This window comes from Giraffa tippelskirchi, chromosome 1 (assembly GCF_054371585.1).
Source record: "Giraffa tippelskirchi isolate mGirTip1 chromosome 1, T2T-mGirTip1v1.2.pri, whole genome shotgun sequence".
Taxonomy (NCBI): Eukaryota; Metazoa; Chordata; class Mammalia; order Artiodactyla; family Giraffidae; genus Giraffa; species Giraffa tippelskirchi.
Genome location: NC_137275.1, coordinates 214,775,850 through 214,800,120, shown reverse-complemented (window position 1 = coordinate 214,800,120; position 24,271 = coordinate 214,775,850). Strand labels below are relative to the sequence as shown.

General features: G+C 36.8%; 1 protein-coding gene across 6 annotated transcripts in view; it reads right to left on the bottom strand.

Annotated features, from left to right (window-relative positions):
* Positions 1-5,534: 5,534 nt before the first annotated feature.
* MUSK (muscle associated receptor tyrosine kinase) overlaps positions 5,535-24,271 on the bottom strand; it is a 91,846-nt gene continuing 73,109 nt past the window's right edge. For 2 of the 6 annotated variants that reach the window (XM_081573960.1, XM_081573950.1), the window contains exons 6-11: positions 21,141-21,490; positions 16,040-16,215; positions 10,719-10,920; positions 10,028-10,219; positions 8,501-8,649; positions 5,535-7,291 (exon numbers count right to left, since the gene is read on the bottom strand). In XM_081573960.1, the coding sequence (XP_081430086.1) occupies positions 6,609-7,291; positions 8,501-8,649; positions 10,028-10,219; positions 10,719-10,920; positions 16,040-16,215; positions 21,141-21,427 (1,689 nt within the window). In that variant the 5' untranslated portion in view covers positions 21,428-21,490 and the 3' untranslated portion in view covers positions 5,535-6,608. Of the gene's footprint in view, positions 7,292-8,500; positions 8,650-10,027; positions 10,220-10,718; positions 10,921-15,349; positions 15,374-16,039; positions 16,216-21,140; positions 21,491-24,271 lie in introns of all 6 variants that reach the window. The other 4 variants (XM_081573934.1, XM_081573945.1, XM_081573916.1 and 1 more) reach the window with 3 other exon arrangements.

Below are 24,271 nucleotides of genomic sequence, written 5' to 3'. Positions count from 1 at the left end.
AAATTCTCCAAGATAGGCTTCAACAATATGTGAACCATGAGCTTCCAGATGTTCAAGCTGGTTTTAGAAAAGACAGGGGAACCAGAGATCAAATTGCCAACATCTGATGGATCATTGAAAAAGCAAGAGGTTTCCAGAAAAACATCTATTTCTGCTTTATTGACTATGCCAAAGCCTTTGACTGTGTGGATCACGATAAACTCTGGAAAATTTTGAAAGAGTTGGAAATACCAGACCACCTGACCTGCCTCTTGAGAAACCTGTATGCAGATCAGGAAGCAACAGTTAGAACTGGACATGGAACAGCAGACTGGTTCCAAATAGGAAAAGGAGTATGTCAAGGCTGTATATTGTCACCCTGCTTATTTAACTTCCATGCAGAGTACCTCATGAGAAATGCTGGGCTGGAGGAATCACAAACTGGAATCAAGATTACTGGGAGAAATATCAATAACCTCAGATAAGCAGGTGACACCACCCTTATGGCAGAAAGCGAAGAAGAACTAAAGAGCCTCTTGATGAAAGTGAAAGAGGAGAGTGAAAAGTTGGCTTAAAGCTCAACATTCAGAAAACTAAGATCATGGCATCCGGTCCCATCACTTCATGGCAGATAGATGGGGAAACAATGGAAACAGTGGCTGACTTTATTTTTCTGGGCTCCAAAATCACTGCAGATGGTGATTGCAGCCATGAAATTAAAAGACACTTACTCCTTGGAAGAAAAGTTGTGACCAACCTAGATAGCATATTTAAAAGCAGAGACATTACTTTGCCAACAAAGGTCTGTCTAGTCAAGGCTATGGTTTTTCCAGTGGTCATGTATGGATGTGAGAGTTGGACTACAAAGAAAGCTGAGCATCAAAGAATTGATGGTTTTGAACTGAGGTGTTGAAGACTCTTGAGAGTCCCTTGGACTGTAAGAAGATCCAACCAGTCTATTCTAAAGGAGATCAGTCCTGGGTGTTCATTGGAAGGACTGATGTTGAAGCTGAAACTCCAATACTTTGGCCACCTGATGTGAAGAGCTGACTCATTTGAAAATACGCTGATGTTGGAAAGATTGAGGGCAGGAGGTGAAGGGGATGACAGAGGATGAGATGGCTGGATGGCATATCCGACTCAATGGACATGAGTTTGAGTAAACTCTGGGAGTTGGTGATGGACAGGGAGGCCTGGCGTGCTTCAGTTCATGGGGTTGCAAAGAGTCAGACACGACTGAGCGACTGAACTGATAATACTGATACCAAGCTCTAACAGAGAAAAAAATGATAAACTTTTAATTCCATGAATTTATAAATATTGATGCAAATAAATGTTAATAAAACAGGTTTGGTAGTAAATCCAAAGACTGATATGACACCCAAAGAGAGTTTATTCCTAGAATATAACAATATTTCAACATTAGAAAATCAGTTCTTACATTTCTACATAGTAACAGATTAAGGAAAAAGCCACAGTCATCTCAATAGACTGTAAATTCAACATTCCTTCATGATTAATAAAATCTTTTACTATCTTAAAAAACAAATTGAAGAGTCCATTTTTAACATGATAAAAGTGGTTGAAACATGTATGGCAAAATTTTATTCCTTAATATATACAATGTTTTTATAAAGTAGCAAGAAAGAAATCTACCCAACAGAAAAATAACTGTAGGAGGCAAATCACAGAGTAAATCAACTATCCTCAAAACACTGAAAAAATGTTCAACCTTATCTTATTCAAAGAAATGTAAGCATAAGCTACAAAATAAAAAACACCTTAAACTATTATACTGGAAATTATTAAAATGCTCATGCTCAGTATTGTTGAAATTGAAAGAAAAAGACTTTGTCATCTAGCTGGAAGATTGTATATTGATAATTCAGAAAGGTAGTTGGTCAGTGTACTAAAAGCATTGAAAGTATATCCTATGATCTAGAAATTCTATTTGTAGGAGGTATATATAAAGAAATCACTCGAGATGGATGCTCACAAAATTTAACTACAGGATTATAAAAATACTGTATTTTATAATGAAAAACAGAAATAAACCAAATGTCCAACCTTGGAATAATAGTTAAGTAAGTTGTAACTTCATATAACAGAATATTATTTCATCATCAGAAGTGATGTTACACATGAATATTTGTTGATATTGAAGATGTTTGATACACTATGATAAAGACAAAGCTTTAACCAGTACAACAGTATGATCTTGTTTTCATTTAAAATGGTTATCTGTCTTTCTATATCTCTCTCATATATTTATCTACCTTGTTACCTACATGAAAAAGACTGGAACAATATTTATCATGAGTTAATGTTAGCTACCACTAGTTGTGTTTTTTCATTTTCTTTTTTTGTATATTATTGCTTTTTTTTTTCAAAAAAATAAATATGCTTTTGCAATAATAAAGCAAATGCTATTTTAAAACAAAAGTTATATACATATTTTTCTCTTTTGTACAAACTATAACAAAGGTTTACTATTTATTAAATAAAATGACTTACAAACCAATCAGAAAATGAACTATGCCATAGAAAAATGACTTATAGATGATTCCCAAAATAAGAACTATAAATGACCTAGAAACAAGGAAAATGCAATCTCATTAGTAATTTAAAAATTAAAATGAGATCATCTTTATTTATAATCAAGTAGACAAAAGCTTTCTAAAAAACAGAGAATTAATTCTCTATGTATGACAGCATATGTTTAGGGCTATGAGATCGCCTGTACAATGCAGAGATGGGAACAGTGTTTCTAGAGAATATGACAACACATAACAAAAGCCTTGATTTCGTGCATGCCATTTGGCTTGGATATTTTCTTTCTCAGAATTTCTATAAGGAAGTAATTATGGCATGTGCAAATGAGGATGACCAATGCAGTATTGTTTGTAATAGTGAAAATTGAAAAAAAAATCAAATGTTTTCAGCTCAGAAACCCAAATGTTTTAAAAATAGGAAAATAACTAAATTATGGTACATCCAAAAAAAGGAATATTATTCAGAAATTAAATTGTACTCTTAGAAATACAGTGAATGACATAGAACAGGTTTATAATATTCTGCAGACTGGAAGGAGGGCCCCTTTCCTGCTCAATCATGATACCAGCAAATGCATTCTTTTGGCACTACGTGCAGTCCCTGGAACTCGTCACGTTTAATATTCTGCCACTAAATATCACTTGTGGGTGCTTTACTGATGCCGGTCCTGTCCGTTGGTGACAACAGCCCTGTAAATGTCTCTCCGGATCTCTCTTTTTTCATTTATACACTGATTTTACAATGGAAAAAGAAATCTGTATTTATAAAAGAAAACAATACTGGTAAATACTGGGCCCTTGTCCCTGAGATACAGAATCTTGGCATGAGCACCAAGGAAATAAGACAGTGATCTTGACATAGCCTAAAAATGCATTTAGAGCTCACAAAATATACACATTCCATCAGTTGGATTTTTTTATAAAATCAACAATGCTAAAATATACTTTTTGTTAGTCAATGAAAAGACTTGTGTAGGAAATCAGTAGTAGAAGGGATATACTGTATGCTTTGAAACCAGATGCAAATTATAGATCACCTCCACAGAGTCATCGAGTTTCAGTTGTTTCCTCTGGAATCACTAGAAGCCCCTGGTTTGATGACTTGTCACAACCTAGGCTCTGCTGCTCTGTGTGCTTAGACCAGTTACACAACCTCTCTGTGCCCGTGTTTTAAGGGCATAATGATACTACAACATCACAGGGATGTTGTGTTTTAAGTTAATACATTTACTTTAATTGAAATAAATATATATGTTTAGAGGCCTTAGAATATATGTGGTTAAGTGTTCAAGAAATGCTAGCTGATAGTATTACTACAGTTATTATCATGAGGTTTCTAGTTACTATTTTAGTTTTCAGTTCCTTTAAATAGTTAATAAAACTATTAACTATTCTATAGTTCTATAGAACTTTTCTATAATAGTTCTATAATAGTTACTTGCTTGTCCACTTATTCATTCACTATATTTACCGATATATCTGTGATTATTTTTGCTTTGAAATCTTGAACACTAGCGCCTAAAGGGCACACAGACAGAGAATCTGTGAGGCTGGAGAAGCCATGAGGAAGAGACAGGAAAGTGAGGCCAGTTATCCTGAAGTGGGGAGAGAAGCAAAGCAAGCTCAAAGTGGCAGACAACAGAACAGGCCAGTGGAAACCTGGCTCTGAGGGGCAACACGATCTCGCACCAGCCCCATGGCAGGTCCTCCAAGTAACTCGCACTACCCTGACTCTGCTTTTCTTTTCTTTAAATTTGTTTTTATTTATTTCATTTGGCTGTGCCATGTCTCAGCTGCAGCAAGTGGGATTTTTAGTTGTGGCATGTGGGATCTAGTTCCCTGACCAGGTATTGAACCTGGGGCCTCTGCATTGGGAGCTCGGAGTCTTAGCCACTGGACCAGCAGGGAAGTCCCCCTGCTTTTCAATAGAGTAGCTTTTCTGATTGGCCTGACTTCATGTCTTTCTTTTATAATAAAACTCTGTCAGCTGAGGGAAAAAATGTCTTTGAAGTTTTCAGAGCCTAGATGATACACATGCGTCATGCCATGGATGTCTACAGGAAAGTTCCAGACTCAATGGTGGTCCACTCCAAGTTTTCTGCTTTGCTGGCCTCTTGGCCTTCTGTCTTAGACTCATATTGCAACCTCATTCCTCATCTAGCTCTTTGGATGACTCTCTCAAATCACGACTTGAATCTAGGGCACCTCTCAAGGTCTCAGTCCTAACTCCTGGCTTCCTTATTTGTAAATCAGAATTGTGAGTCAGCTTGTATTGTCATAGCCCATGGAATCTTATCTGGCCTGAAATGGGAGAAAGATGAGAGAAGAAATAGCAATAGAGTTTGAACAGTGGGCGGTCGCTTTGAAGGGGAGGTGGTGTGCGCAGGAGGGTTTTAGAAAGTAAAACTGATAAGAGGTTTCACGGGTGAAAGAGAGGGAAAACTGTGTTTTTGTCTTGGTTGCCTGGAGTGACTATGAACAAGGCATGGCAGATTTTCTAACAAAGATGACAAAGTTGTTGTGTGTAGGTGCAATTGGAGATATCAGGTAGAGCCCTCTGGAGGACAGCCGGAAAATCTACTTTCAAGAATTCAGACCATTTCTCCATTGTCCTTACTACCAATTACGTTGAATGAAAGTAAACTGGCCATAGAGCAGACTGCTATTTTCTCTTTCCTGTTTATTTGCTGTTCAGGAGAATCTGTGTTATATAATATCAGGGAGAGACGCATATCATCCACGTTGGCCTCAGATAAAGATATATTGTGTGGACTCCACTGGGAAATCTTGTGCACCAAGAATCTGAGTTTCAGAGGGTTTTGTTTTGTCTTGTTATTTTCTTTTTAAGAATCATAAGATGTAACAAGAGAGGTGACTAGTTATGCAGAAAGTTGGTGAATAGCCCTATATTAATCCTACTACCTATCAAATTGGTTTCTAGAAGGGAAAAAAAATGTCAGAATGAACAAAAATAGTTTGAAATAACTCAGTCACAAGAGCATCTTGTAAATTCCCATGTTATAAACTGTGGAATAGTCTGTGGCAATAAAATTAATGAATTACAACTTTGAAATGGGTACTTTCAAAAGCAGGTACAGAATAAAATAGTAATAGTAACATACTTTGCAAAAGGTATATATGTAACAGTCCACAATGTTACTTAGAAAGTTATTATTTCTGCCAAGGTGTTTGTTGTCTAGGTGAAATAAAAGGAAAAAACAGCCAAATAACCAAAAAGGAACCAAGTCCTAAATAAAGAAAGATGAGACAAAGAAAAGGTACCAATAAAATTTTCAAAAAAAAGGTAAATAGACACAAAAGACATTATCAGGAAAAAAAAAACCTGTAAGAATAAAGTAAGCAGATTAAATTCATGACACGTGTACACAAAGGAAAACTTCTAAAGAAGAAACAAAGAAAAAGAGAACTAAAAATCACAATAAGAATATAACCTTGCTGATTATCACTTTATTCCTTGGAAACCCTCTATGAATAAAGTAAATCACAACTTTGTTAAATACAAACAAATATAAAAGTGTGCGTTAAACTCGAGAAAGAAATTGAATAAAAAACCAACACCCATCTTTGGGTGAGGAGACAATGAATGGTTTTTCCTTCTTTGGAGTTTTCTGTGCTTGAGCTAAATTTCTTACAGGAAGATATGCTACTTTCCTAATGGATAGGAATGAACTCTATTAAAAATGAAGCTCTCAATCACAGTTCATATTAAAATTTAATACAGCAGAGGCTTATTCTGCTGCCAGCTAATTCAGGAACTGAACAGGATGGCATTCTTTCCGGTACAATATGTAATACAAACTTTCCCCGTGAGGAAGAGTAGTTACCTCCGGTTATCTGACACGGTTCCTTGCCTGCCTTTCCCTTCGTCCAATTTCCACCCACTCCAGGAGTTCTGCCCAGTCTTTTTTTTTTTTTTTTCTGAGAAACAAGCAGCATGGTATCCATGCCTGCTACTGTTCTTTGCTATCTGGGTCTCCTGGGGGCTCGGGCGTTGCACTCCTCTGGCTCCCAGAGTCTGAGAAAAGACTGAAGATTTCTCTTCGCCCATCTTGGACCTCAGACCCCCCCACTGCCCTCGGCCCGCTCACACATGCGTTCCAGGATTCGGTGGATGCTGCTGAAACTGGGTCTGTCTGCAGGCACCTTGCTCCAACACAGACGCATGAGATTGTACAGTTCCAGGGGGCAGTTCTCGGGGCAGGAGAGGATGTTGCCATCCCGCACGTAGTAGATGACCTCCTCGTGCGCCATCCCGTAGTAGGGCTGCAGGCCGTAGGAGAAGATCTCCCAAAGGACCACCCCGTAGGCCCACACGTCAGACTCCGTGGTGTAGCGGTTGTAGAAGATGGACTCGGGGGGCATCCAACGGATAGGGATGGCGTCGTTTTCATTGGCTTTGTAGTAGTCCGCCGAGTAGATGTTTCTAGAGAGGCCGAAGTCGGCGATTTTCACCACCATGTTCTCACCCACCAGGCAGTTCCTGGTGGCCAAATCCCGGTGGACGAACTTGCGCTCGGAGAGGTAGGCCATGCCCGCGGCCACCTGCCTGGCGATGCACAGCTGCTCCGCGCAGGAGAGGGGCGGGGGGCCGGGGCTGGAGGCCTGTGACCCGGGGGACAGGTCGCTGGGACTGAGGCCACGTCCGGGATGCGGGGCCATGCTGCGGAGGAACTCATTGAGGTCCCCGTAGGCCATGTATTCAAAGAGTAAGCACATGGGCTTCCCCACCGCGCACACTCCTGCAACCAAAATAGGCCCCTTGTTAGAGGTTGCGTTTCTAAAGTGCACATTGGAAAACATTGTCGAAAAGAAAAGGAGCAGATCAGAAGAAGTGGGGCCTTGGTTTTCTATTGACAGTATCATAGTCGAACCCTGACCCCCTTTCTTTGTGTAAACATCTACTTCTCTTTTAAGATTCAGTTGATTTATCCCTCCTCTGAGGGGGCCTCTCTTCCTGACCTTTCCTGGATCAGATTTTCCTTCCATGATTCTTTATCCTTAATCCCGCATTCTACCTACCAGCTTGTTATAATTATCCGTTCAGCTGAGGTTTATCCCCCCAACATTTTAGCCCTTTAAAAATAGAGATTATGTCTTAAGTCTTCTTTCAATTCCACACGCCTACCACGTTTCTGGTGGGCAAGTACTCCATAAATATTAAGCAAATAAATTTATGAATAGATGTTTGCTTTGAGGATGTAATACAATTGCTCTGTTTTTCTGCTTCCTTTCTGAAGAAGGATGATAAGGAAACTATTTTGTGAAATTTGAAAAAGAGGAAAAAAACAATCAAAGATCTTATATGAAATATTCAGGTTACTGCAGTTAAACATTTAGGTAAATTTACAAACGTTTATTTTCCAGAAAGAAAAAAAAATTAATATAACTAGAACCTTAGATTTAGTACTAGAAAGGCATTTGTTAATTTTAAAATCTTTCTGTATTTGAGAGGGAAACTGGACAACTGGAAATATTAGGTCAGATGGTTACAATTTCACACCAGCATAAAAATAGATTATTAACTCCATTATTTTTTCAGGCAAAAATTAGAAGTCTCTGTTCAAAAAGGAAAGGAAATGAGAATACTATTATCTTGGCTTGCTTCTTTTGGGGTTAGCTTTTAATTCTAGAGACTTTAGCAATTGGTATATTTATATGAACTATATGAAATAAATGAAAAATTAAAATATAAAATTGGTAAAAGAAAATTAATGAAGTGACAAAACATTTCCCTGAGAAATGTTTTAAAGCTCCAATTTTTGAACTTAGGTGATTTAAGGAAATATTCTACTCCGTGGTACAGAAAATATTCTATGGGGAGGAACAGAGACATCTCTCTGATCAAGGAATGAAAGTAAAAACATAAGTGAAATTTAAAGGAGAAAAAACTTGCAGGTCTCTGTTTTCTGATGCACACATTTCTCCTCTTGTACCTAAGAGTTTCATACCTAAGAGTTTCACAATATTAGGATTATCAAATTCTGCCATGAGCGCTGCCTCCCTCTGAAAGTCTGCTTGCATATCTGCTGAGGCTTCTTCTTTGAGCATCTTCACTGCCACCATTGTGAAAGGTTCATAGGGAAGTAAGCCTGGAGCCCTGAGAGATACATTTATTGAGCAAGAAATCAAAGATCAGGAGTATTACACATAGTCACATGATAACTACCCATGTTTGTACACATACCCCCACTCATACAGCCTTTCCCAGAGCCACAGAACCAAAGAAAGATGCCAACGGCAGGTCACACTTAAAACTTCTTGACTCCAATTAAAAATCACTAGTGTTATTTTCAACACAGATTAAGGTTGAAGATGCATTATTTAAAAATAACAGGCAATCAGAAGTGCCCAGATGATCATTACCATCATAATCCCTTAATCTCTGGCTAGAATCTTTAATTCCTGGAAGGCAGGAACCATGATTTTTTCATCTTTATATTTAAAGGCCTAAAGGTGTGCCTTTCAATTTTTTGCATTCATGCTAAGTAGTTTCAGTCGTGTCCAATTTTTTGCAACCCAATGGACTGTAGCCCTCCAGGCTCCTCTGCCCATGGGATTCTTCTGGCAAGAATACTGGAGTGGACTGCCATGCCCTCCTTCAGGGGATCTTCCTGACCCAAGGATTGAACCTGCGTCTCTTACGTCTCCTGCATTGGCAGGCAGGTTCCTTATCACTAGCGCCACCTGGGGAGCCCTTCTTCTTTTTTTTTTATTTTGGTTCCCAATAAATATTTGTGTGAGATTTTCATTAATCGTGTAGCCTCCATACTAGGGCCACTATATGTAGAAGTAATGTTGCGTCCTGCCCAAGGGCAGCAGGCCAACGTGACAATCAGTGATTAAAACCAAGTCTACATGCTGTGGCCAAGCTGTGTGTCTGTGGAGCTACATGAAGAGAAGTTATTTTATTCCAACTCACACAAAGACATTAATTGGGCTAGCATTGGCCCTAATACATACTCCTTTCTTGAGCACATTGTTATATCCCATTTTATATTATTTTTTCCCTTTTCTGTCTTGCCATTCTGTGAACATCTATTTAATATCTATGCATGTCAGGCTCTGAGTTCTTACACTGAAACATTAGTTCAAAGAAAATTTTAAATGAAGTGAAGACTATAGCAATTGAAAATGGAAGAGATTTTAGAACTATTACTAAAAGCAATGCAAGAAATTGATTTAAAACATCTGACAAAATTCTCTTCTGAAAAATATTCAATTTTGCAAATTGCTTATCATCAGAACACTTCATAAAGATTCTCTCCATATATACAATCCTTTTTTCCAGCAAAGAGGGAAAATTATCAAGACTCAAACTACAGTACCGAAAACAATAAGGTGAATGATGTGAAGATTTAGCTAATTTGATAATAAATATTATACATAATTACATAGACATCAAGTTTATGACCTGGTAACTGTTCAGACACAATGTGTTTTGGCGGATAGATTTTTTTTGACGTGGGCAACTTTACCTTGCTTGAAAGACCCTTCCAAATGCTCCCTCTCCGATATCTCTCACATATTCAATGTTATTCCTGGGATACTCCAGACTGAGCAATTTGGGATTCAAAAGGAGTGGCATCCTCTGGTACATGGGGTTGGGATGAAGTCTGTCTAGCAAGAGCTCAGAAGGAAGAGTAGTGAGGGTTACTGCTGCCGATTCTCTGCAGGTAAGACAAGTAAAATCAATAATGAGCTAAGGACCAGTTGAGAGCTTTGTACTCAGGTTCGATAGAGACGTAGGTATTTAGGAGGAAACAAAACAAATTATGCTAAGTTTATGAAAGATTCTTCTGTTTTAGAGCAATGAAGAATTTTGGATTGGAGTCTAAAGACACTTTTTTTTTTTTCTTCAGGAATTTTGTCACCATCCAATCTGGTAGTGGCAGTGGGGCTGAGAGGGCTAATGGGGAGCAGGAACAACCGTATTCTTCAAAATTGTGGTTTAGATTCTATCTGCTGCAAAAAACTCACCTTAGGACAAGGGATCCTATGCAAAAAGTCATTGACATTTTCAAAGATCATGATGGGGGTGCTTAACTTTAAAGTCAGGCAATGGATGTCATAAAGAGACTGTATATATCCTTCCTCCCATCTTCGATGTGAAATAAATAAAAATTTTTAAGTGTTACCACATGTGATTAACTTAAACTAGAATCTCACCTTTTCTTATTTTTCCATTGTTTTCGTCTTCGGCAGCAATAAAGAGTAGTTATGGTAAGAAGCACAAATATGGCAAAGCTGGACATGATGGAGATTATTACAGTCATAGAGTACGTAGGTGAGACAGAGAGGGAGGGCGAGGAGGAGGAAGGCGCATTTGGAATGTCCACACTCGGCTTTGAGGACATCGCTGGCGGGAATGCTGTAAGTCAACAACAGTGTTTTCATTCATTCTTAAAGTTTTAAGAAGCGACTTTTGTATTCAAGCAATCAGTAAACTAAATTTAAGACCATGTGTTTATGTATCAGGTTCTCCCTGGTTTTATATCTATTAAGTGCAATTGTAAGAATCCAGTGAGGTCCAGTTGTAAGTAAATCCAGCTTATGTGTGTTTGCCACTCAGTCATGGCCAAGTCTTTGTGACCCTACAGATTGTAGCCCACCTGACTCCTCTGTCCTTGGGATTCTCCAGGCAAGAATACTGGAGTGGATTGCCGTTACCTTCTCCAAGGGATCTCCCCAACCTAGGGATTGAACCCGGGTCTCCTGCATTGCAGGCAGATTTTTTACTGTCTGAGTTATCCAGCTTATAGACTCATAGAATTTTAAAGATGAGACACAGAGAAAGAACATGCTTTTTCCAAGACAAATGCAGATCCTGAGCTAGTGTTCTTTACATGCATCATATTGTTTATGACCTGACAACAATCATGGAAATTGTTATTAAATAAAATATTTTTATGAAATTAAAGTCAGGATTGTCTGAAGCTAAGCTGAGTTGATTTACAAAAATAAATGGAAGAATGTGGAAAACGGAAATAGTAGGACACAATGAGAAAGCTGGTTCATCTAACAATCAAACTCATTTCAAACTCCTTTTAAAAAGGTCAGTGCAATATACAAATAAGGTAAAATCTGTATTACTGCTGGAAACCAAAAATATGTGTGTTAGTCACTCAGTCGTGTCCACCTCTTTGCGACCCCATGTACTGTACTCTCCCCTCCGCCCCAGGCTCCTCTGTCCATGGAATTCTCCAGGCAAGAATACTGGAGTGGGTTGCCATTCCCCTTCTCCAGTGGATCTTCCCCACCCAGAGACCGAACCTGGGTCTCCAAAGCATTGCAGGCAAATTCTTTACCATCTGAGCCACTGGGGAAACCCCTGATGTCATACTAAATCTCACTAAATCTCTTTTCCATCTGAGCCACCAGGGAAACCAAAAGATGTTATACTAAATCTCTCTGTTCATAGGGTGCAAAGTACATTATATATCTATTAAAACCACACTGTGAATTATATTTTAAATCCTTTTATTTGATTGAGTAAAGGCAACATGGATAGAAAATATTTTAATAATCAACAAGAATGTCTTAATAGTAAAGAATGAACTTTGTACCCCAAAAAGAGAGATAAACTTTATTTTCAAATATTTGTGGAATACTGATAGACATGATCTTTTTTGTCAGATCATAATTACTAAGATTATGAATCCGAGTAAATTTTGAAAGAAGAAATTATGCAGATCTATTCTTTGATCAAAATGCAATTAATAGTAGATTAAATAAAATCCAATAGGACATTAAACAAAAGAAAAAATTGATAACTTTTCAATCAAAGAGTAGAAATTAGCCATAGTTACAGGTTACAAAATAACTTCCTAACAGTGTTTATGAGATTTGGCCAAAGATGTGCTCAGTGATAAACTCATAGCATTATCTCCTTCCATTAGATTAAAAGAATGAAAGTGAATGAGCTGAACATTTAATTCAAGGCATTGGAAAAGAAACAAAATCGACAGAAAACGAAAAACAGGTGATAAAGTAACAGCCATGTACAAGCAGAAATTAATAAGTTAGAATACACATAACGCAAATGATAGACTTAAAAATAGGTCAATAGTCTTATAAATATTTATAAAGTAGTCTAATCAGTGACATTTTACTTTTAAAAGGAAAAGGCACAAACATACAAAATTAGGAATGATAAGTCATTTTAACAATAGATTCAAAGGTCAATAAAAATTAAGTAATATATAACTATGGAGTTACATTTTAAAAATCTTGAGGGAAATGATAGAAACATATTAATTACCAAATTGAAGAATTAAAAAATCTGAAAATAGTCATAACCAGGAAATTTAAGTCATTATAGTATTATGATTACATTCTTTCAGTCTTAGAAGAGATACAATTTTTACAGTTTTATAATATGTTTCAGTAAGAGAAAAATCTTTCAGGTTGTTTCAGGAAGTTATAACGCTAATATTACAACCTGACAATGTTAGCACAGAAGAATAGTGCAGACATAGATTATAGAACATAGATTTAAAAGATCCTAAATGAAATATTAACAATTAACTGCAATATAGTAAAAAAAACACACACACAATGGATTTCATAGAAGGAGCTATATTAACATAACACATCACAAAGTCAAAGGAAAACTTTCATTGCTGTCAATGCTTGAAGCCATTTGAAATAGAATACTTGTAAAAACAGAGATTATAAGGGATGCCCATGTATGACTTTTTAGTCTAGTTTTGGACACAGTGATTTTGCCCTGAGCACCAACAGCTAAGTAAGTGGGTTTTAAAGCTTATGGAGACCGAGTTTGGTCACCCCTGTGACTCCAGCAGGGCACCTAGAAGAAGCTCAGCACAGCAGTAAAATATCCGTGCAGGACCAATGATAGCATTTCTCATCAAGCATCACAGTAGTGATGGACATTACAGACTTCCCAGGTTCCTCGGTGATGGTTTGAAAGCTGCTCTGACTTTCTTTGGACTGAGACATTCAAAGATTTAAAAAATCAATCCAAGAGAAGTGGGAGTGAAAGTTGCTCAGTCGTGTCTGAGTCTTTGCGACCCCAATTCTCCAGGCCAGAATACTGGAGTGGGTAGCCTTTCCTTCTCCAGGGGATCTTCTCAACCCAGGGATTGAACCCAGGTCTCCGAGATTGCAGGCATATTCTTTACCAGCTGAGCCACCAGATGAGTGGGAAGGGGGATTTAAATTGGAGAGCTAACCTTCCTGCTAATAAGAAAGCAGGAACAATCATTAAAAGAGAGAGGGGACAATTATTATATCTGCATTTCACCAAAGCCATTCATACCCTATTTAACATGTGAAGGAATGTAATGAAATTTATGAAATTGGCAGTGTACCCTTATTAGTATATATAAGGGTAATTTTTTATCAATACTATTAGAAAATGGAATTAATTGCATAGTAAGAGAATAAGCCATGATGATTTAGTAAGATTTTTTTTAAGATGAAAAATTGGCACAGGTTCAACAAAAATTTTATGCATTTAATTGTTTATGGGTTTAATTGTTTCTTCTTTCAAGAGAGTTTTACTTTCTCAGTTCTTGTTTATTGTTTCTGATTGATTTGCCCTCATCTTCCCTAGAACAATATCAATTATCTCTTTGGGTCCACATTATCAATTTGAGTCTCCAGTTTCTTTCCTTTTCATCTTTTTCTTCTCTCATCAATTTTATCTCTTTATCCTTTGCCTTTGAACATCAGAGGAGTCTTATTCACTCATTCATCCACATATTAATGGACTTATTAAATGAATATTGACTGTTAAGTGTCAAGGACACTGTGGTGGACATGACAACCCTCTATGTTAAAGTACTTAGAAGCAATTAGAAAACAAATAATTACGATAAAATATAAGGACTGTTACAAGAGTGGTGAGAACAAGGATGCTTGTGAGAATCCAAGGGTAGCCCAAGTCCAGGTCTCGGTATTCTGGCTAGATTTTCTAGAGTAACTTTTAAGTTAAATATTAAGGGTGACTAGGTGTAACTGGTCAAAGGCATATGTGTGGGTGTGGCCATGGGGGGAGGTTGTGGGGGGAGTCAGGAGAGATAGTATTTCACAAAGAAGGAATAACATGTGCCAGAGCCTGAATCAAGCAGTCCCCCTGCTTTTCTAAAAGGGTACCTACAAGTTTCATTGTTGAGCTGGGGAAGGTCTGTAGATAAGACTGCAGAATTCTTTCCTAGAGATTTTGAGATGACCCCTTTAAAACCATTTGATTTGACCCTGTAAACTATATACTGAAAACTAGCTGTTTTAAAAAACACCTATCTTCCAAAAGAAGGATCAGTTGTCACAAAGAAAGAGCATGAATTGGCTCAATGAAGAGAGACTGTACTTTAAGAGAGACTATACTTCTGTCCTAGACATTATGAAATATGGGTGTAAATATATGTGCATGAATCCAGTTACATACACATAAGGTTTCAAGGGCACAAAACACTTTTTCCTCTATAAAGAATTAGGTGATATGAAAATCATGAATGTGAAATCAAAAGGTGATAATTTAAATTGGCTTATTTTATAGCCATAGAAGGGACAATGCTGCTCAATAACCTTGGGAAGGAAATAGGATTTACATCATTCACTAAATATGGTGCTCTCCGTGGCCTAATTAGGAGCTATAAACTGGGATCTCCAATGATCTGCCTTCATATTCTACCCTGGATGAGTATTGTGAAAAGCCTCTAAGAGAAAGAGACTGTACTTCTGTCCTAGACATCATGAAATATGGGTGTAAATACGCATGCATGAATCCAGTTACATACAAAGAAGGTTTCAAGGGCACAAACAAAAATACTTACTTGTTAGGTTTTCTTTTTTATAATCTGAAGGGAAAGGATAAAAATTTGTTTTAGGAACATCCAGGTAGCTCCTATGTTCTGTGAGAGTGCTAAGAAATGCAAGTTTTCTTTCAGCTTTTTAATATACAACGGGAAAACATTTTTTGCATTCGAATGTGAAAGGATTGCGTCTTTGGAATGAATCCAGCCGTTAGGGCTAACCACATAGTTCCTTACAAATGAAGTTCATTAAAGCAACATGCAGCCTTCAGCTTTGTTTCGTGAGATCAGCATTTTCAAACATGTGGCTTATTTTTGCATGCTGAAAAGTCTGCTTCCTTGGCTAAGAAAGAGGACTTTATTTCTTTATTCCAGTTCTCTGACAAAATATGAGATGTTTCTTTGCCATTGCTCTGCACATTCCAAAAAATGTTATAAGCTGTCATCAGATCTGCTTATGAAGTAAGGCAAGACCTTCAACAGCTCTGAAAAGTACTCTTTAATTTCTTTTAGAACAAATGGAATAAATCCTTATGCTAACTGGTGCAATTAGGATAGTAGTAGGATTCTGTTATTAGGTATGGAAGGAAGGCAGAACTCAAAAAAAAATTGGAAATGCCTAGAAATGTTAGGAGATTTAAATTCACACCTTAGTTTCCTCAAAATAGTAAATTTCTCTGAACCTCCAACATCTCAAGAGAACTCTGTTACCTAAGTATGGCAGTCTGGTACAGGCCATGGGGTCCCAGTGCATGCTGGGGAGTTTGTTGCAGTCTGGCATGGAGAACAGAAGCATCCCGGATCTGTAGAGTCCCCTGTGGGTCTTTTCTTCCACCACCAGCCATTCTTTTGCACAGAAGAGCTCCTTTACTGCCAAGCAGTATTCTCTAAAATGATTTAGGGAGAACACAATTTAATGAATCATAGCACGCTGAAGCCAAATTGGAGCCTAAATCCTGTATTTTCAAAGATTCATTGTAGTACACTGTCTGTTCTTGCAAAAGTGTTTTTGTATAAATCCTTTTGTAAATAACATGAGACTTAATGAAATATATAGTATATTATCCTGTGAGATGAAGTACTATCTTGTTTTTAAAACAACACTAATGCTACTGGAGGAAAGAACTTTCAAGTTCAAAAGGTAAAAAGATTAGAAATCCCCGGTATGTTTTCTCTCAACTTCATATTAAAATCACCACAAAGGTACAGAAACAAGTCATACAGAACTTTAAAAGCACACACACTAAAGTCATGGATCATTGTCAGGCAGTCTCCAGCCTGAGAGGTTTTTCTATAATCTCAGGGCTTATGGGCAGGGCTTGAGGAACACAGTCAGTGTCTCTGTGCTTTGTTCTTTGAAACAGAATAACATCAGCTTCCTGGATGGTTATAGAAGAGCTTGGGGGTCCATACCCTGCCCTCCCCTTGGAGAAGCTGAGTCCTGTCCCATTGCTGTGTGTGCTTTCATCTGAGAGAGCTAGAGTAATGGCTATGTGAAAATGAAGCTGTAACTGTCATCTCTATGTTGTACTATGAGTGGAGACTCTGGAGAAGGAAATGGCTACCCACTCCAGTATTCTTGCTTGGAGAATTACATGGACAGAGGAGCCTGGTGGGCTACAGTCCATGGGATCTCAAAGAGTCAGATACGACCGAGAGACTAACACACACACACGAGTGAAGAGGCTGAAGAAGGACTAGGTAGACTAGTTGGATTATATAGAATTTTGTGGATTAGTATTTGTTCAAGTTTATCTTATAGAAAATAAGATAGACTACATAGGAGAAACCAGGTTAGTTCCAAATTAAGATATTTGGGATGCATAATAAGAGGATATTAAAGATTAGAGATATTAAGGATAATAGCAATGTTTTTCATTCAATATTTGAAGTATAGAGTAGGAAAGTGTGTGTCCATACGTGTGTATGTGTACCTCATATGCATATGTGTTTTTTAATACTCATGCCTACACTCCCACTTTTCCAGGCAACCACTTACCAATATGGACCAAATGAGCATGTGTAAAATGACTGGGCTGTGCATACAGACGTGATGGGGTACAATGAAGGTCATGAGTATAACAATGAGATGTAGATTCTTAAATATGTCTGCAAGGGAAGGAGAAGCAATGGGGCTTTCAGCCTTCTGAGAAGCTTAACTGTAGAAACATTGCTTGGCTTGCTTCTAACTATGCTTGGTTCTATCCTTGAGTCACATAAGAGCATCTTTTTGCATTCAGATGTTATAATTAAACTGTGCAAAAGCAACATGGGACATATGAGAAAACTAGCCCCACATTATGTGAAGAAAGCAAATACCTGGGGAAGTTGTTTTTTGTTATAAATTAAAAACACACTAGAAAATTAAAAACGTTTTTTGTTTTCATTGACATGAAGCCTTTCACTGAAGCATGGCCCTTACAGAAGAGTTTTTCACAAGGAAAAAAATCAAAATGAAAAGGAAAGTAGACTGAAAACTAGGTTAAGTTAAACATGACAGTGACTGACGAAACTAAAGACTACAAAAAGGTGAAAACAACTTTGTTTTACTGAAACATGTGAAATCTCCATTGAAAAAGAAATGACTTGGCAAGATATTGAACAAATGATAGAGGAAAACTTTAGAAGTTCTAACAACGCAAAAAGAGAGAATGAAAGACAGAAATGGTGGGTAAGGCCATAAGGAGAGGGAGAATCAAGCAAGAAATTCAAAGTACAAATTAACAATGTTTCCCAACAAGAAACTAGAGCACATAAAAAAGAGAAAAATATTCAGAGATACGCTGTAAGAAAACCTTCTTAAAACAAAAAGGATATAAATCTGATGAGGAAAATATATTAGCCATTATTTTTATATTACTTATAGGAAATATATCTACTCCCGGGTGAATTTTACAAGTATTTTGAATCTCAAGAATTAAAGAAATAATCTTACTACTGTCTGGCAAGAGGAAAATATTCCCCGCAAAGGAACAAAATTCTGGATTGCCTTATGTGGTCTTCATTACAACACAGCCCCCACCACTGGTCAGTATGCAAGAATTTTAAGGGAAACTTAAGGTGGCACACAACTTAAGTACCAGTCAAACACACATATATGTAAGATTATAAAAAATAATTTTTTACATGTAGTGTGTAAAACCTCTATTCTAGCCGAACAAGAGATGAATCAAAGTTGAGAACTTAACAACAGGATTTTTCTATGGAACAAATGACTGGGATCAGGGATAAATAACACAGAGAACTCGTTCAGGTACTTGCTGTATACATGAGTGTGCAATTATGTAAAAGCTAAGAATCTTCCCCACATGCAAACACAACATAAGTGACTAACACTAAGCTGGTTTATAATTCCACAAAAAGTTTCAAAAAGCAAGTATAGAGGAATCAGTACAGTTACCCTAACTGATTAGGCCTACCCGTAGCACTCTGTTTGTAAATTTACCTTTGGCGCTTCTTAAATCTGACTTTTGGCACTTCTGGTGCACTTTTCCCCTTTCCTGTGACACTTAATACCTTCTAAGGTAATATATAAATTGTCTATTTATCATGTATCTTGCTCACTGACTTCTGCTGCTGCAATATACACCCCATGGACAAATGCCCTAGAATAGTGCTGAGAGCCCAGTAGGAGCTCAATAAATGTTTACTGAATAAATGAAGTTCCTTATCATCTGTTGAAAGAGGCACAGATGATCAAGTTGTTGTTTATGATTAGAAAACCATGACAAATAATATGTGTTTAAAAGTCTAACCAATAAGTAGCAGTAAAATATAACATGGTTGGAGACTTTTGAACCACCTTGAAATATCAAGGCAAACAGAAACTATTATAAAAGATACAATACAAATGCAAGGAGACAAAATGAGAATATCTGAAGAGCAAACTTACTAGTTATTTACAATGAGCCCAATTTTAATCCTAATGCTATTGATACAAAAAGCAGAAGTCACCAGGACTGCAGGAAAATTTTCTTAGAAACAAACAGTTATTGTGGAAGGGTTTACTGTGTTGAATCAAACAGGCAAAACTCATTTAACAGCAGAAAGGATCAGACAACTTAATTACTCATGACACTAATACCTATATAATCTATATGAATTTTGTTCCTTAAAAGCAGAGACCAAGTCTTTTTAAATGTCTAATTTTTAAATAATTATTAATTATATTTGAGAGAAAAAAACAATAAAATGTGAAAATTTCTAGACTTATTTTTTGACCCCAATATTAATAAATTGTTTATAAGGATTAAAAAATTGAAACAATTTTCAGATTAAAAATACTTGTTTAAATAGCAACTGGAATTAGGAAAAAACATTTAATGGCTTATAGATTTAAGAGATAATTACGCTATTCTAATAAATCTGACATCTCAATGAAAGAGATTATTTTTTCTAAAAAAGAACAAATTTTTTTTTTTCTAAAAAAATTTAAATTATATTCAATCTTGAGAAAGGACATCTGTGGCCTATGCATGTAAACTGGTCTAGGGCGTAAATGTTGAAAAGTTACTCAATAGATTTATTTTGTGCTAGCGTGCAAACGACACTTCAATTTAATTCTGGTTATTCCCCAAGAGATATCTAGGTGTCATATCTGATGAAAACATACACTTAACTGAAGAAATAACAAATTATATTAGTCTTAAAATGTACCCAAACCTTCAAAATCTGCAGTAAGTTGAAGAATAGAGCACTGTGTTTTAATAACCTCTCCATAGTCCTTGTAAGTTAAATAGAGCCCTTAAAAACTAGTTCAATATTTAAATAGTTCCTGGTTTTATTGAAACAGATGGAAATGTTCTATGTTGATAGTCTTCCTGTTTCCTTGGAAAGTAAACAGCATCTATCCAGTTTCTAACATATGCCATGGATGCAGTTTATCTTTTAATCTTGTCAACTCTATCTTGTGAATGAGGAAACTGAATTTAGCCCCGATCGTATACATCTAGAAAGTAGTACAAACAGTATTTGAACTTTGTTCTAATTAGCTCAAAATTCATATTGATTCCTATCTTTGCTATATAAAAATAAATAGAGGCAAAGATAGTTGTATTGAACTTGGATTTATAAATTTCAATGCTTAAAGGGTATGGGGGATTTAAAGAAATGTTTATAACTACTTCCACCCCTCCCATGAAACAAGAGTGTCAGTACTTAAATTAGAATATTGGGTGGAATGTATCTTAATATTCTGAAATGCTCACCAAGATCTCATGTTTATTGGCAAATAATGTTGAAACACTTTGTATAGTCTTTATTTTCTCTATCTTGGTTTACCAATGAAATCCATGTTAGTTTGGGATTTTGTTTTTTACTTCCTAGAAAGCAGGGATATCTATGAATATGAAAATAATGTAAACAATAACAAATATAATAGAATGTTATACCTTTTATGACATTTTCTAGCTCAGTGTTAAAGCATTAGTTGCTCAGTCGTGTACGACTCTTTGTGACCCCATGGACTGTAGCCCGCCAGGCTTCTGTATCCATGGAATTCTCCAGGCAAGAATACTGGAGTAGGTTGCCATTCCCTTCTCCAGGGGATCTTCCTGACCTAGGGATTGAACCCAGGTCTCCTGCACTGCAGGTGGGTTCTTTACCATCTGAGCCACCAGGGAAGTCCCATGTATAATAATGTATCATCCATCAGGGATTTACAGGGTATGAATTTTGTCCACTTAATTACCTTGTAGTCTGGACAAAAGCCAGCTTTTGCCTTTACCCCTGTACATGACAACTTCCTCTTTTGAAAACTTTCCCTGTTTGCAGACAAACAGAATTTCCCCATTTATTTATTTTTTAATTTTACCTGCAAATGGGTATAGGAGTAGGTACCACCCCAGGGTTGCATTCTTGGAAGATGTGGTTACACAGCAAAGCTTCAGCAGCTGGCCGGCAGAATGGGCTCACTGCTTTCAGCTCATTCCAGGCAGTATGAACCAGTAGTTCTTGGGCCTCCTCAGGGTCTGCGTAGGAGTTGTTGAAGAAAACAAGAGCGTCTTTTGCCAGGACAGCATTACACACCTCCCCTCTGTACTGGGCGCAGTAGCCTTTGTTATCTTTCTGTGGCTTACTGAAAGAAGCAGTGAACAACATTCCGGATCACATGCTGTTTCTGAGCATTCAATCTGCCTTTTTGTTTATTTTCCGTTTCCACATCTGCATCACAGAAATAGAAGTTTGTACTGGCAAATTGGTTGAAATGTTCCATCTGAATATTTTCATTTCCAGCAGCAATTATATTACCTCTAGCTACTCCAGAGGTTATGATGAAGATCCAAATTGATAACCATGTGGAAAGCTTTGGAAACTCTCAAGGCCAGAATGTGTGGGAGTATTTTTTATTATTTCCATCATAAATAAAATTTGACTCCACATTTCTTACAAATAAGCTGATGTAGCAATAAATACATCTACAAAACATGTTCATCATGATGATTAATAAGTGACTGAGTGTAGTAATTGGTCTGATCCAAACACTTGCAGCTTTATGAACATGAAAAGTGAAAAGGGAAAGTCACTCAGTTGTGTCTGACTCTTTGCGACCCCATGGACTGTACCCTGCCACGCTCCTCTGTCCATGGGATTCTCCAGGCAAGAATACTGGAGTGGGTTGCCATTCCCTTTTCCAGGGGATCTTCCCAACCCAGAGTTCGAACCCAGATCTCCTGCACTGCAGGCAAACTCTTTACCAACTGAGCCTCTAGGGAAGCAAAGTGTTAGTTGCTCAGTCATGTCCAACTCTTTGTGACCCCATGGAGTGTAGTCCTCCAGGCTCTTCTGTCCATTGAATTCTCCCATAGTTTATTTAAATGTTATGATAGGTAAGCATTTGAATTTTGTAGCACACGTCTTCAGTACTCAGATCCTACCACCCACACATCTTCCCAACATTCTATTAAAGAATAAGAAGAAAGTCACACAGGGAGGAGAAAGCACTGGACTCCGAGGTGAGAGTCTCTGTGACTCTCAGAGGAGCTAAGTAACATCTTCAGTTTTGCTATTTTCTCACCACATGTCTTAGGGAAAGTCATCTGGTCACTTAAGATGCAATATTCTGTAAAGTGATGTAAATAATTATCCTGAACCCAGGTTATTGTGTGTTCATGAGTAATAAAAGTACTGGCATAAAAATAAGATTAAAAACTTATGATGATCGAAGAGGACAGTAAGGAAAATGAAACTACTGCTCGTATTCTCTCCACATATCCCCTGTTCCCTTAATGCGTGCTGAGGATTATAGGCCCTATACTCACTTGACAAATATTTATTGAGCACTTATTATGTGCAGGCACTGTAATGGTCTCAATGTATCTTTATGTCTTCCACCAGGTATATTGTTAACAGGGATGGCAAATTCAAGTTGCTTTCTCATTTAGATTTGTACATCTGTTGGAATTTAGCATTTCATTATCTTTATATAAAGGATTTCAAGAAAAGAAAATTAAACAACTGGAATTTGTTTAATTGAAGTGTTTTAACTGCTAACAGATCTCATCTGAATTTGAAAAATTGATTAGAAATTATCATTGACTTGTCTTTGAAGCAAATCTATTAAATGAGATACAACTCATTCAGGTAAAGCAATGAACTTCCATGAAATATTATATTTTAAAATAATGTTTTCTAATATAGAATCATTTTCTAATTCATATTAGCATCTTACTAATTAGTTAACATGAATTTTATTGTATTACTTGTAGTTTATTGGGGGTTTTAAAAATGAAGGTTTTGAAAAGGGAACATAAAACTCCCAAGAAAACCTGGGCCCTATAAGGTTGAGAAAACACCAGAAATGGCTCATGATTCAACTTCCAAGGAAACCCAAGGTAGGATGACACTAAGAAAGTTCGAGAGAAGCAACGATACTGTGCTTTAAGAAACTGAATAATAATACCTAATAACTGGAAATAACTCAAACTGTTTTACAAAATGGTCATACATATTGATAATCCTTCCTTAAAAAGAGGAAGGGTGACTATTTTCACTTAGAAAAAAAATGTATCATGGAAAAGTTAAATATTTATTTCTCCTGGTCTATCTGAGTTGAGAATTAATCATCTAAGTTTCACTGTCATATGATAACTATTGAATAACACTTCTTTATTTGTCCATTAATATTTTAAAATAAAAAGTTCATGATTTTGTTCTTTAATTACATAAGCAAAAACTATTTAAAAAAAACATTGGAAACTAAGAAAAATTACACAAAGGAAAAGTTAATGAAAGTAGCCTTAGAGATAAGGGTTATTAATAATGAATTAACCAATTCTTTTCTCTGAATTTCTGCTGCTTTTCTTTTAAAAAGCCCTAGAAAAATCTTGAGAACAACCTCAGTGTGAATTAATGGTACTGAGTCCACATTGATTTTTGAGCATTAGCTACATAATGCAAAAGAAAAAAAAAGAAAAAGCAGAGTAGGCTTTTAACAGAAGGGAGAAGATCTTGGTTTTAATTTTGGTTTGTCTTCATACCAGCTTGACGATAACTAGCCTGTGAAAACCGTTTACATCCTGGGAAAAACCATACAAAGTGTATGGTTCTTGCTAACTTTCTGTGTCTTGCTGATGTTTTGGGAGCATTAAAAGCAGCTTTTATAGATTATTGTTGCTTGATTAGCCCACAAGGCAAGGGATATTTAGCATCAAATATATATGTGTGTGTGTGTGTGTGTGTGTATGTATGTATGTATACTATGTAATATATCTCCCTTATTTTGGCAACTTATAAACCTCAAATTTTATGTGATGATCAAATTTCAGAGGCCAGATATGAAAGCCAATAGGGCCGTTTTTTTCCCTCAACCTCCTAATCTTATCACTTAAAAATTTCTTTTAAGGAACTCACAGCAAAACCTAGGGAAAAAGATGAATGCAAAAAATTTCCATTGGTGCGTTCTGACTTTTGCAAGTGATGAGTCCCCTTTCTGTCCAACTGAAG